This window comes from Pteronotus mesoamericanus, unplaced genomic scaffold (genome assembly GCF_021234165.1).
Source record: "Pteronotus mesoamericanus isolate MK-2021 breed Mesoamerican mustached bat unplaced genomic scaffold, CSHL_Meso_final scaffold_21, whole genome shotgun sequence".
NCBI classification, from domain to species: domain Eukaryota; kingdom Metazoa; phylum Chordata; class Mammalia; order Chiroptera; family Mormoopidae; genus Pteronotus; species Pteronotus mesoamericanus.
In genome coordinates, this window is record NW_026555310.1 from 634,966 (window position 1) to 650,215 (window position 15,250).

Genomic DNA, 15,250 nt, shown 5'->3' on the forward strand with positions numbered 1-15,250 from the left:
TAGGTTGTTTCCAGATCTTAGCTATCATAAATAATGGTGCTATGAATATAGGGGTGCATATATTCTTTTAAATGTGTTTCAGGAATTTTTAATTGTTTTTTCTTCTACTAATTTAGGGTTGTTTTTTTTTGTTGTTGTTGTTGTCTTTTTCTAGCTCCTTTAAGTAAAGCTAGATTGTTTATTTTAGATTTCTCTTGTTTCTTGAGGTAGGCCTGTAATGCTATTAATTTCTTTCTTAAGACTTCTTTCCCTATGTCTTATAGATTTTGATTTGTATGGTTCTCATTTTAATTTGTTTCAAAGTATCTTTTGATTTTTTCAATCTCTTTGTGAACTTACTTATTTTTAGTAACATGTTATTTAGACTCCATGTTTTTTTCTTGTGATTTATTTATACTTTCATACCATTGTGGTCAGAGAATATGGTTAATATGATTTCAACCTTGAATTTCTTGAGACTTGTTCTGTGTCCTAACATATGGTTTATCTTAGAAAATGTTCCATGTGCACTTGAAAAGAATGCATATTTTGCTGCTTTGAGGTTAAATGCTCTGTAGATATCAAATAAATACATTTAATATAGTGTATCATTTAAGGCCACTGTTTCCTTGTTAAGTTTCTGTCTTGAAGATCTATCAATTGATGTCAATGGGGTGATAAAATCTCCTACTAGGACTGTTTTTCCCATCAAGATTTGCTTTATGTATTTAGGTGCTCCAATGTTGGGTGTGTAATTTTTACAGGGGTTATATCTTCTTGTTAGATTGTTCCCAAGATCATTTTGTTTTTTTCTTTGTCTTTTATTATAGCTTGTTGTAAAGTCTATTTTATCTGTCATAAGTATTGCTGCCCCAGCTTTTCTAAAATTTCATTTTGCTCAAAATATATATCTCCATCTTTTTACTTTTAGTCTGTTGGTATCTTTGTTCTGAGGTAAGTCTCTTATAGACAGTCAGTCTTTCTAGAAGGTATCTGGCCATGAAATATTGTACATAGGACAATGATGCCTCAGTCCCTTACAAAGTAGGCACCTTGGGACCTCACACAGTTCTCTCAATCACCATCAGCTGCCCCATTATAGTTTCCTGAATCTCACTGATGGTTTGAATTCTCTTCCCTTTCAAAGGTGATTTTAATTTTGAGAACAACCAGAAGTCACAGGGCACCATATCTGAGCTGTAGTGGGGCTGAGACACCTGGGTGAGTTGATGTTTTGCAAAAAAACTCCACACAAGATGTGTTGCAAGAGCAGGCATGTTGTCATGATGAAACTGCCAATCACCAGTTACCCATAGCTGTGGACTCCTAAATCATCCAAATAGTTTCCACAGAGGAATGTTCAAGCTTAATGCAAAATATGATGCAGATTCATTGTTCTACTCACCTAGTCACTTTGAAAGTGATAGCCACACAGTACACATGTTCACTAAGTGGCATCTACCTACCACCCCCACTGACTAGTACAGTGAAGTTGTCATTTTTCACACATGCGCATTCCAGTCCACTCTTCTTGGCTTCCAGGTTACATCGATGTCACAGAAACCATTCTCATATTAACAGTGGTTGGACTTTTTCTGGACAGGCCTCAGTGAATATGGGTCTTGTTTTCTTATGCATTCACCCACCCTATGTCTTTTGATTAGAGCGTTTAAGCCATTTAAATTTAAAGTGATTATTGGCTGCTCTTTCAGGTAAGTAGCCACTCTAAACTGTCCAAGAGATTTACTGCATGTGAGGGGTGAAACTGTGGGGTCTTTCATAAATTGCAACAGGTTACTTTCCGCTTCATAGATGTTCTTTTTCTGGAAACTGATTTAAATCTGGATTGGATGAAAGTTTGTCATTCATCATGATAATTCAAATAAGGCTTCCATTAATAAGATTTACTGTTATTATTATTGCTTTCACTATTATTGTTGAATAAAAATTACCTTAGTAGGTTGCCCATTTATTTTTGTCCTACATTTTCATGATTAATTTCTTATAACAAAGGTAGGTACATCTCTGTGAATTATTATTTTCATTACCACTTTACATATGCTTTTGTAAATTGATCAATAACTTGATTACATCATTCCAAGACTTAAGGAATGCATTAGCAGGATGCTTCAGGGGTGCTTCAGTAGCAGCACTCCCACTTTCATCATCAACCCCACTTAACCTTGTCTGCAGTTAAAATAAAATACAATGTATTTGTTTCAACTCTATGTGTTTTAGTGAATAGAGTTTGGAGATTAAGAAATAGCTTGAAGGTGTTGAATGCATTGTAACCTGCCTATCACATCAATGTATTGATATAAAACTCTATATTAAGTACTATTTCAACTTTTTTGTTATGGGCTACCTCATTTTGCCATGGATAATGTACACCCATGTTTTTGTGCACATTATACATGGGATTATTATACCCGTTATTATACCCATGGTATGTAATCATTATACCCATGTATAACTTGGATCCTTATTTTTCCCTCAAAAATTTGGGCAAAAAGGTGCACATTATATATGGCAAAAAATATGGTAGTTTTCAATCATTAATTTATTAATCACCTGAGGACCTAGCAGATCATCTCCCATCTACTCAAGGTGGCATAGGGAATCCACAATTCCTGATACATTCACTATATTCAATAAATTCAGCACAATTTATAATTATTTTTCTTCTTCCCTGGACATGGTTTATGAGACTCTATCTGCATATAAGTTTTCATATTTGTGTTAAAGTAAATTAGCACACACTTGTAATACTTTAATATGTAAACCTTTTGCTTCTGAGTTTATACGTGTTTATCATCTTCTGGATAATGCCTGACTCTGATACATACCATAGGTCTGAAAATAGTCTAGTAACAGTAAAAGCAAAGATAGGGAGACATTTAAAGCTAATTCCTTCATGTGAGGTAATTAAGAGTTTCTAAACAATACCTGGACTACTTCATGAAACAGAAGATGGATCCTTCTGTTTGTAAGACAGTCTAGATTGTGGTTTTGAATTCAAGATTCATTCCAATTCTCAATCCTCACTCTTTCCCAACCAACATCCTAACATTCATTCACATGAGACAAGTGGAAAAGTTGTGAATTAAACCAACTTTATAATTAAGGAGTCTGTAGGATCAGAATTTAATTTTGAATAAGTCACCTCTTCAGTTATGAGATGATTGAAACATTAAAGTTGCATTTTCTTTCTTCAAGCTCTCTACTGCATGTGGAAACAGTCAACCTACTGCATAAGCTTTGCATTTATTATTCAAGTTTATTCAACTTTGCTTTTAGTAGGCATTTAATTCTAGGTGAGCTCTGCTTTGCTAGTGTGTAAATGTAGACTACCAGTATTTAATTGCCTGATGGAATCTTTGCTGACTTTGGACCTAACTAAGTTAGTATATTCATCCCAGATTGTTACTGCTTTCAGAATCTGTTACCTGGATTAGCTCTTATATATAAAGTGCAGTTTCAGAGAGCAGAATCCACCCTAGCAACTTAAACATAAACCTATTTAATATAGAGTAAGGAACAGCTAAAGGAATTATCAAGAGAGCTGAAGGCATATTTTAGGATGAGTTTCATAGAATGATTTCAAACTCTCTTCCCAAGTGGGTTTTCATTATTGTGAGAAAAGAAACCCAGTACTATTGTTTGTACTAGTGCTCAGGAACCTAGTACTATTGCCACAAGATTTAGGGTCATCTGAATCTGCTATAATCTACACCAGCAATATAGATACTCAATGATAACCAAGTTTAAAGTTCATATATTATATGAATGTACCTAGTTGGCAGAATAATATTTATTTATTTAAAATATACTTTAAAATATGTAAAAATATATTTATTTATTTTTAATTTTCACCCTAGGATATGTTTTTATTGATTTTAGAGATGGAGGAAGTTGGTGGGAATTGGAGAGACATCAATGTGCAAGAGAAACATCAATCAGCTGCCTCACACCTGTGCCCAACTGGGGATTGTACCCACAACTTCAGGTGTATGAGACAACTCTCCAACCAACTGAACCACCTGGCAAGGACTAAAATCACATTTAGAATCCTGCCATCAGCCCTGGCTGGGTAGCTCAGTTGGTTAGAGTGTCATCTGCATATGCCACGGTTGCAAGTTCAATCTTAAGGCAGGGCATGTAAAAGAATCAACCAATAAATGCATAAATGGGTGGAACAACAAATCAATATTTCTCTCTCTCTAAAAATCAATAAATAAAAATTTAAAACAGAATCCTACCTTCAAAGACAACTGAAAATATTGCCTTTGCAGTCTCTGCATATAGATAGACATTTGAAGAAATTTGAAAGATGGAAAATAAGTACATTCATAATAAAATGTTTTCAAAGTCCAAAAGAGAAGTCTAAATTATTCTTATCAATAAATTAAGTAAAGATTATTATAATCCCCGTACAGATGAAGCAGTACCTCATAATATACTACACAAGGACAGTTTTCCAGATATTATTGTGATGCCTAAAGCTGAATTATTTTGAGTGAATTGTATGTGGAAGGCTATATACCATTACATTAAAATTAGTACTGTTTAAGATAATAGTAATAGTTGTAATTTTTAAGCACTTGGAAGTTACCACACATGTTTGTAAGCCCCTTTTATGCATTATCTAAATCAATATTGACAACTATCCCTTGAGGAAACTACTATGATCTCCCTAATTTTCATATTAGAAAATTTTTCCAAAGATCACACAGATGGATTTGTGCTTCTGGAGGTTATAAAAGTACAGAGTGAATGAGGGAGTAGATGAGCCGCTATTCAGACTGAAAGAAATTCACCTCAGGGAAGCCCTGATGTCTGAAGAGTAATGGCAGGATAACTTTCCTAAGTTAATAAATTGTTGGAATCATTGTGATATTTCTCTGTTATCTCAGGGGTGTCCAACCTGTTGCTGATGGGCTACATGCAGCTCAGGGTGGCTATGAATGCAGCTCAGCAGAACTGTAAATTTACATAAAACCTTATGAGGTACGTGTGTGTGTGTGTGTGTGTGTGTGTGTGTGTGTGTGTGTTGCAATGTTTTTAATGTGTGACCCAAGATAACTCCTCTTCTTCCAGTGTGGCCCAGAGATGCCAAAAGATTGGACACCCCTGGATATGAAAACATCTCAGGGTAACATTAAAAGTGTATATCCATAGGAATGTAATCATAAGGGTGTATCTGGTGACTTCCAGCCACTCTTTTTTGTTGTTTGTTTGTTTTTGTTGTTGTTTAGTTTTTATCTCATGATCATAAACTTAACTCTGCAATCCAGCTAGACTTGGAAGGGGTAAGGGAAATATGGAACCCAATAAACTGTGGTGAGAGCATGAAGATAATAGAATATTCCAAGCAGATGAGGGAGAAGGAGTGTTCTCCTAAGCTACAGAAGGAATGGTCTGATGGTTAAGATAAACCATGAGTCAAACCGATTAGAGTAGTCCACAGTCAGTAATGGTGATCTTGCTGGTCTTGCCATTCCTAGACCCATAGTGCTCCATGACTGTCACAATATCCATGCCGTCTTTCACCTGGTTGAAGACCACATGCTTGCCATCCAGCCACTCAGTTTTGGCAGTGCAGATGAAAAACTGGGAACCATTTGTGTTGGGTCCAGCATTTTCCATGGACAAGATGCCAGGACCTGTGTGCTTCAGGCTGAAATTCTCATCATCAAATTTTTCCCCATAGATGGAGTTGCTGCCTGTGCCATTATGGCATGTGAAGTCACCACCCTGGCACATAAATCCCAGAACAATTCTGTGAAATCAGGAATCTTTATAACCAAATCCTTTCTCCCTAGTGCTTACATCAATGGTTAAAATAAGATTTTGCCCTAAATGTCCAAGGGGAGGTCTTGAAAGGTAGACCTGAAAAAACAAGAGAGGTATCATTTGTAGAATAAGGAGTTTAAGTGGTGGCTAATATTGTTGAAGGGTTACAGCAATTTCTGTCTATGTTTCTGAAAAACAAGAAGTCCTAGAAAACCCAGACATATAAACTTGTTCAAATAAGATGTCAGAGCAAGAGATCTTAATAGTTTAAATAGGAAGTAGGCATTTAGAGACTTCTATATATTTGTTAATTAATTTAACAAATATTTTTAGTCAATACTTCCATACAATAATCCTTTGGTAGGCAATGATGAACAAACTGTCCCCTTTGGTTGAGAAATGCTCATACTCCATTAATATAGTCAAGATAAATGAAATTTCAGTAAATTGTGAAAATTTCTATCATATTGGTAAGCATACTGCATCGTTCCCAGAGGTTCATGTGATCCTTTATTCTGCAAAATACAGGAATACTGGTTCAATTATATAGATGAAGCAAAAAAAGCAACATGAGCTTGAGAACTTCAGCACAGGAGACCTAACATCAGAAAGATGTAGGGCTGATTAACATGAAAGAGCTTTAATAACTAAGAATACAAAGGTTTACTGTGACTCAAATCAGACTGATGAAGAATGACTAAATAATATCTGTTAGTGAGATAGTGAGTTACCTACCACATATTCTATAGCTATGACTGAAATTAGTGTTGTGGATAAGTCAGTGCACAATTCAGAAATTACAGAGAATCTTGCCCATAAGAGACTAAATTATCATGCAGGTATATATTACATCTGAAATTACCAATAGAAGAGTTGGGCAATTCTGAGTTTATATGCTAAAGTGATTTCTGTATTTAAATTTAGAAATTTAAGTTTTTAAAGTTAAATTTATTGGAGTGACATTGGTTAATAAGATTCTATAGGATTCAAGTGTACAGTTCTATGATATTTCATCTGTATATTGCACTGTGTGGCCACCACCAAAGTCAAATCTTCCTTCACCACATATTTGAACCCCTTTACCTTTTACTATTCCCCTAAACCCCTTTCCCTCCGGTAACCACCATACTGTTGTCTGTATCTGTTAGCTTTAATTCCAAAAGAGTAGTTGTCTTCTGAATGTTTAATTTTCTGGAATATAAAATCCTCATAAGCCAAACCTGGCATTTTTGGAAAGACTCATTTAGTATTTTTGTGAAAGAACAAATTATTTAAATAACATTTGGTTCTAAAATTCTAAGATTCCCTTGTATATGTTTATATTGCAAGGTTTCTCTCCTTACCAGAGAATTGGCACAATGGTTTACTTGGGGAACATAACTCTGATTTGAGTCACTGTTCTGATGTTTATCAGCCACATAAAAGTTCCTATGAATTTTTATGGTTCATTCTTTAAAAGAAAGAAAAAATATATTCACTTAAAGAGACAAAATCTTAGATGGATAAGTAAGACATTTACCATACTTTAAAACAATATTAACATGATAAAAGCTAGTATTGGTTTATAGAGTTACTATTTTGTGCATAATAAATTGAATCATAAAACAGCTTATAGAAAGGAATTATTACTGATTTTCTGTCTTTTCATATGATTCACTATACACTTCTCTAACTTTTACAACTGTTATTTGCAATAATAATTGTCTTTGTCCAGAATATTCATTTGATTATATTTACTATTTTACCTGGAATTTCTTACTGAATTACTGCAAATGTTGTGAGCAAAAAATATTTTATATTGATATAGCATTTGGTATATTTATAAAAGATTAACTCATACATGTTTACCTTTCTATCTATTACCTGAAATCTTACAGGGTGAAGATGGTATATTATATTAATCCAAATAGCTAGCGCATGCTTGCAACCCAGTTGCTTTAATGGACAACAGTATGGTAATTGTAGTAATAAGGGGTCTACATGGTAATGGGAAAAAATACAATATTCACAATCATGTGAGAATTAGAAATTGTTTGCAAGATCTTTATTCTGCTTATATGAAGCTGTTAATATCCACATATAGATATTAATTTAAGAAAGAATATTGTATGAAAACATTTATTTTATTATTTATAAGGTATCATCTTAGTGTATTCAATATATAGTATCATTTTTTTTGTTTTGTTTTGTGCATGGACTTAATTTGAGAAATATGCATCACTCTTTCCCAGATATAGAATAATAAGTGTTTGAAATAGTTTAACATCTCCTAGAAATCTAGACTGTGGTCGTTAGTATAAATTCTTTCAACAGGTAAGTAGTACACAGGTAAAACTGAAATGATAATCAATCCATGACTCACAATACAAGTTGGGGCTCGAGGGAATAGTATTGGAGACAACTTTTATGACCATCATAATTCTATTCTCAGTAACTTTTTTTTACTCAGTAAATATATGTAATTTTTATAATACACAAGATAATGACCAAGAAAGAAAATAAAAGTAAAAACTGTGATGGCAGTCAAGGTTTATCAAACACTTGTGACTCAAGGGTTAAAATGAAGACTTACAATCAATTATTGTGCAATTGGCCATAATTCTTCTAGAAGAGGCAAAAAAATTGACATTTATTTTGTCAACATTACCTGTTCTATAGGCAAATTATACCTAAATTGTTGCACTTATCAAATTTTAATTATATTAGTTTTTCTTCCTGTTAGATCATCAGATAACTTAGGACAAGAATCACACTATTTTTCATCGCTATATCCCCAGCACCTATCATAAGTAAGTAAAACCTGTATGAGTTAATCACACATTAGAAAGCCCTTTGATGATTCTAATATTTAACATAAACCACTCATAATTATTACTAGTGAAAACCAGTGTAAAAGTGAAAGTAATCCTGTTATGGATTTTGAGATTAAAGAAAATTGATTTAATTACCAATTTGGATGTTACAATCTGTGTAACAATGAACTCTCAACCTCAATTTCCTTATGTTCATTTACCTATAAATTAGAAATAATAATGCTCACTTTCTAAGAGGTTTTGTAAAATAAATATTTCATCTAATATTTCCAATAAAAAATAGTGTGTAGAATATTATCAACAGATGTTATTTCTCTTCCCTACTTCACAGATCCCTAAAGTCAAAGTCCTCCAGTTAAAGCTCAGTTCTCCAGAAAGTTGAACTCTTGCCAGTTTATCATAGCTTCATGCATTTTACTTGATATATTTTACATTGTCTGTTCTCTGCCTATAAGTTTTGGAGATAGTTAATCTAACTAAAGAAAAATACCTCTGACTAAAAGAGGATAATAATTGTAGATACCTCATAAAGTTATTTGCAGGACTCAATGAGCCAATACAAAGCAAACAATAACTAGCATTTAGTAATTGCTGAATTTATTTTCTGCCCTTCCTCCTCATCCTTCTTTTCCTTCTCATTATAATTATTATTAACATCATAAATAATTTTAACATATGTGAGTTTATAATCACTTAATATATTTATGTAAATGTTTAGATTTTGTTCACCAACCCCTGGTGGTAGTGACTATGATTTCATTCAAATGCCAAATAAAATCAAAATTTTCTAATAACATTTATTTCTATTACCTGGTAAGAATGAAAAGTTCAGAATTTCAAGTCTATCCTGACATCTTTCGTCAAACTAAATGCTCTGTCTCTTCAAAAGTAAATACCTTCTACTCAAAATCATAATCATTTAGCCAGGTTTTTTTGCTTCACCCAACTGCATTTGAATAAAATATTTGAACTTGCAGAATATTTTCAAGCAATATTCAGCTTTTTCAAATTTTTTGAGCTTAACATTTAGGAAATTTTAATATGATAATATAAAGTAAAAATAATTGTAATGAAGGAAAGCATGTTTTGAGAGGGTATGAATAATAGAAAGCATTGATAAGAATTTTATTCTTTTAATGCGATTAGTACTTTCATTTACCAGAGAAAAAGGTAACCTTTTGAATAGCATCCTGAAAAGCTTGCTTCACTTGCTGGTTCCTCAAGGTATATATAAATGGATTCATCATAGGAGCAACAGAAGTATTCAGAATAGCTACTCCTTTGGTCAATGATGCCTTTTCTTTTGCTGAAGGGTTGGCATACATGAATATGCAGCTTCCATAGGAGATGGAAATGACAATCATGTGAGAGGAGCATGTAGAAAGTGCCTTCTTTCTCTGGCTGGCAGAAGGCAGTTTTAGAATTGTCCTAATGATGAACATGTAGGATAGAATTATTAATGCCAAAGTGAAAAGCAGAATCACTGTTGCAGAATAAAAACCAATCACTTCCAGAAGCCAGGTGTCTGAGCAGGACAATTGCAAGAGGGGAAAATAGTCACAGGCAAAGTGATCAATGACAATGGAGCCACAGTAATCTAATTGGAGAAAAAGAATAACTGGTGGGAAAATATTTAAGAAGCCTGTCACCCAAGAACAAAGGACAAGCAATATGCAGACTCTTTTATTCATGATGGTTGTGTAATGCAGGGGTTTGCAGATGGCTACATAGCGATCATAAGACATAGCGGTTAGAAGATAAAATTCAGTTGTACCCATGAAGATGAAGAAAAACAGTTGAGCCATGCAATTATTGTATGAAATTGTGTTGTCTTTGGTGATAATTGTGCCCAAAAATCTAGGAATACAGACAGTTGTAAAGGATATTTCTAATACAGAGAAGTTCCTGAGGAAGAAATACATAGGGGTCTGTAGATGAGAATCCACCAAGGTGAGTATGACAATGGTCAGATTTCCAGAGACACTTAATATATATGTGATGATTAAAAAGAGAAAAATAACAGTCTGAAGTCCTGGATCATCTGATAGTCCCAGAAGAATGAATTCTGTGGGTACTGTATGGTTTCCCATTGCCGATCCTTTCCCTGCCTTCAGAACAGAAAATATATGTTTCCCTTCCAGAACATAAAAAAGTTAAAACTAAACTGATGATAGAGTATAAAAATTTTTCAATATCTATGATGATGAATAATCTATGAAATTCCAAACACATCCCCCATCAGCCACTCTCTCCAATTTCCTTTCTACCTTACATTCAAATAATGAATATTAGCTGAAGTTAAATATAACCTCTTTTGTTTGAAAATACACATACCATGGAAAAAATATTCTGCTAACATTTAAGCAAAAGCTATTTCTTCTAATGTTTCTTTAAAATTATGCTTTTAATTATTCTTTAAAATATTTAGCTCCTTCTAAAAATATAAAAATATTCTAATTGATCTTTTTCTTTTCCTCAATATTATAAAAAAATAGTCTAAATTGTGGATAATTTAAATAACAGAGTTTAAAAGTTCACAGAACTTAGTTTGGCCAATCATCACATTTTATATTTTGAGGATTACCTAGTTTAGAAGACTTTTACAAAGTGAAACAACTAGTCAACACAGTAATCATCTCACCCTAGAGCATACATGTTTATCCATGGGAATGTTTGCTGGCATTCATTTCTACATTACTTTCTTAAGGGTTTGGTTGATGCTATTACTCTCTCTGCATCATTTTTTTCCCTTTCCTGATAAAAAGGTCAGAAAAACAAGAAAGGTAAACTTCTGTTATTGAAATAAATAATTGCCTAGAAATAGTTTAATTTATACAATGCCCAATTCTTTTTTTTCATTATTGCTATAACAAAGAAACAAATGGCCAAAATAACATTTACTGAGAAGGAGATATTCTTTCTAATAGGGAATAATCCTGTTAGAATCCTATTTCTATAACAGAATACCATTAAACTTAGAAAAATATAACTAAACAACCCAAAACTTATTTCTGGGTTCTTGCTTTAGGAATCCATTAATAGTTTTCTTGGTAGTAAATAATTATTTAACTTTTAATATTGAAAGATAGGTAAATCCACAAATACATATGCAAATAAATTTTTAAACATTTGAATAAAATGGAATATTATGTTGAAGAATAACATATTTACTTACTTCTTGCTTCTTCTTGATGATTTAGCCTCAAATTTAATTGTCTGATTGGCTTAATATTTACATAATTTCAGAGCTGATAAATTGAGTTAGAAATTTATTTGATCTTCATTGTTCTTTCAAAACAAGTGTGGTAATTTAAATTTTTCATGGCTCTCAGGGTTCATAGTTCTGTTTATTTGTAGACTAGAGTAATATTTGACAATATTCTTCATTCCTGGTATTGTAAATATTTTAGAACATATTATTATTGTACAACTCATTCCTGTTTTTTGTCTCTCACCAAAGATCCATGCACTAACTCAGTTACACCTGCTTGGACAAGAGAATAAAAAACATTTATTAAAGATTTTCTTTGTATTTATGTAAATATTGCAAATGAATATTTTGTAATTCTATGATTATACATCTATAAAATCTAAGTAATATTTTCCTTACATGTCAGAGACTGCGATATTTTCCTGCAAGTGCTGTTTTAAAAATAAAAAATATAAATGTCCTCTAAACATGTCATACAGGTAGAGCAGCATTTATTTTATCTTTCTTTTTGGTTGGCTCAGGGGAGTTCATTAAGTAAACAGAGTGCCAAAGAAAGGCATCATTAAAAGATAGGGATGAATCATTTTTATAAATATTGATAAAGCTTAATAAAATGAATGAGTTAAATGAGGCAAATATATAAACAAGATGTGATATTGAGTGTGTGAAAGTTTGATTTAGAATATAACTTGTCTATGATTGTACAAGGAGTCCATATTTTTCTCAGAAATTCTGCACTTAACCTCAAGAGTTCTTTACTATACCAGAATGAAATGAGAAAAAACAGTTTTGAATTTGCAGTATGACTTCATACTTCATCATCTTCTGAAATAGAAAACATATTAAAAACTGATAGGGAGTTTATATCAATATTGACCCTGAATTCAAGGAAACCTTCCCCATGGCCTATGACTAATATCATAGCAATAATTGCTATGAGCTGTTGACTACTCTCGTTCACTATATCATTTACTTTCATTAAATCCTAATATTAAATTGCTTTGCCTATATTTGTGAATGTGACATTTCATTGTGAGAATATTTGTAAACCAACAAAATAAATATTTGGAAATCAGGCATTCAATATTTTTAACTTGTTTATTTTCACATTTTCTGCAATGAAAGATACAAATTTTATAACTAGAATGTAATACTCATATACAATATATATACGTGTGTAATATGAACTTTACATTTGGCAATTTAGCCTTATTTTCTTCACATTATAAATATGAACATAAACCATGTGTGCATTTAATGCCAGGAATGAAAATTATTTATAGATCCAAAAGATGAGCATATGTGAAATTGGGACAAAAGGAACAAATAAGAAAAGATGAACAAAGCACCAGGTAGCACATAAGAAAATACATAGAAATCAAGATGTTTTGAATTTATAATTTATTTGTTTGCTTTATTGATTAGGTTCCACTTATAGTTAAGATAATATGGTATTTTTCTTTCACTGCCTGGCTTATTTCACTTTGCATAAGCCTCTTCCCAGTCATCCATGTTGTTGTGAAGGGTATGAGCTCCTTCTTTCTTTCTGTTCCATAGTATTCCATTGTGTAAATGTACCATAGTTTTTTGATAAATTCATTTACTGATAGGCACTTAACAAACAAGAAAGCAAAATATAACCAGATACATTGAAATAAAAAACAAACTGATAGTAACCAGAGGGGACGGGACGGGGGATAGTGCAGGAAAGAAGGGGAGGGGTCATCAAGGAACATGTATAAAGGACACATGGATGAAGCCAAAAAGAGGATAGGATTGAGGGTTGGAGGTGGGGATGGGCAGGGAGGAGGGGAGTGGGGGGACAAAATGGAGATAACTGTACTTGAAAAACAAAAAGTAAATAAATAATGTGGAAAAAATGAAAATAAAATCAATAAACTAAAAAATGTGTTGAATTTATAATTGATACACATTAAAATAGGCAATAAAAGTATTTATTGAACATGCTTGTGGTTTATTTTGTTCATTAGTTTATTTTGTGGGGGGTTTTTTCATGTTTTTTTTAAATTTTATTTTAATTTATTTTATTTTTTCAAATACATTTGTCTCTGCCAACCACCCACCACTTTCTCTTACCCCCTCCCTCCTTCCCTCCCTCAACTCTTCCCCTTTGGTTATGTCCATGAGTCCTTCCTATATGTTCCTTGACTTTCCCCTTCCCTTCCTTGTCCCCCTCCCTCCTTCCCCCTTGTCTCTGTTGATTTCTTTTCCTTTCAGTGTTGCTCGTCTTATTTTCCTTGCATCTTTGTATTGTTGGTTAAGTTCCACTTGTAGGTGAGATCATATGGTATTTGTCTTTCGCCCCCTGGCTTATTTCGCTTAGCATGATGCTCTCCAGTTCCATCCATGCTGTCGCAAAGTTTAGTACTTCTTTTTTTCTTTCTGCTGCGTATATTCCATTGTGTATATGTACCATGCCTTTTTGATCCAATCATCTACTGATGGGCATCTAGGTTGCTTCCAACACTTGGCTATTGTAAATTGTGCTGCGATGAACATTGAGGTGCATAGGTTCTTTTGTATTGGCGTTATGGTGTTCTTAGGGTATAGTCCCAGCAGGGGAATCACAGGATTATAAGGCAGTTCCATTTTCAACTTTTGAGGAAATTCCACACTGCTTTCCACAGTGGCTACACCAGTCTGCATTTCCACCAACAGTGTACTAGGGTTCCCTTTTCTCCACAGCCTCGCCAGCACCTGTTGTTTGTGGATTTGTTTATGATGGCCATTCTGACCGGTGTGAGGTGGTACCTCATGGTGGTTTTGATCTGCATTTCTCTGATGGCTAGTGATGCAGAGCATCCTTTCAAATGCCTCTGGGCCCTCTGTATCTCCTCCTTGGAAAAGCATCCGCCCAGGTCCTTGGCCCATTTTTTGATTGGATCGTTTGTCTTCTTGGAGTGGAGTCGAGTGAGTTCTTTATATATCTTGGAGATCAAACCTCTATCTGATGTATCATTAGCGAATATATTTTCCCATAGGGTTGGCTCCCTTTTCATTTTGCTAATGTTTTCTTTTTTTTTATGAAAAATGGGATTTTATTTTATTTGCATTCATTAGGGAGGTCGAATGTTCCCCTATGTATTTGTTTTTTTTTTATTTATTTTTTTAAAATTAATTTATTTACTTTTTAAATACATTTGTCTCTGCTTTCCCCCCACCTCTTTCCCTTGCCCCCTCCCACCCTCCCTCCCTCAGCTCTTCCCCTTTGGTTTTGTCCATGAGTCCTTGCTATATGTTCCTTGACTTTCCCCTTCCCTTCCCTTTCCCTGCCCGCCCCTTCCCTCTTGTCTCTGTTGATTTCTTTTCCTTTCAGTGTTGCTGGTCATATTTTCCTTGCTTCTTTGCATTGTTGGTTAGGTTCCGCTTATAGGTGAGATCATATGGTATTTGTCTTTCGCCCCCTGGCTTATTTCGCTTAGCATGATGCTCT

The 15,250-nt window shown here is 33.5% G+C and overlaps 2 protein-coding genes across 2 annotated transcripts; both read right to left on the reverse strand.

The window, feature by feature from the left end:
• Positions 1–5,430: 5,430 nt before the first annotated feature.
• Positions 5,431–5,742, reverse strand: LOC129085081 (peptidyl-prolyl cis-trans isomerase A-like). The gene has a single exon (XM_054591496.1). The coding sequence runs from the start codon at positions 5,740–5,742 to the stop codon at positions 5,431–5,433; it is 312 nt and encodes a 103-aa protein (XP_054447471.1).
• Positions 5,743–9,736: 3,994 nt separating this feature from the next.
• Positions 9,737–10,675, reverse strand: LOC129084529 (olfactory receptor 6C3). Its single transcript, XM_054590722.1, has one exon. It carries the CDS (start codon positions 10,673–10,675, stop codon positions 9,737–9,739), a length of 939 nt encoding a protein of 312 aa, XP_054446697.1.
• Between the last annotated feature and the right edge of the window lie 4,575 nt (positions 10,676–15,250).

Excerpts from the sequence above, each read along its gene's own strand:
- LOC129085081 (XM_054591496.1), bottom strand. The coding sequence starts at position 5,742 with ATGTGCCAGGGTGGTGACTTCACATGCCATAATGGCACAGGCAGCAAC.
- LOC129084529 (XM_054590722.1), bottom strand. The coding sequence starts at position 10,675 with ATGGGAAACCATACAGTACCCACAGAATTCATTCTTCTGGGACTATCA.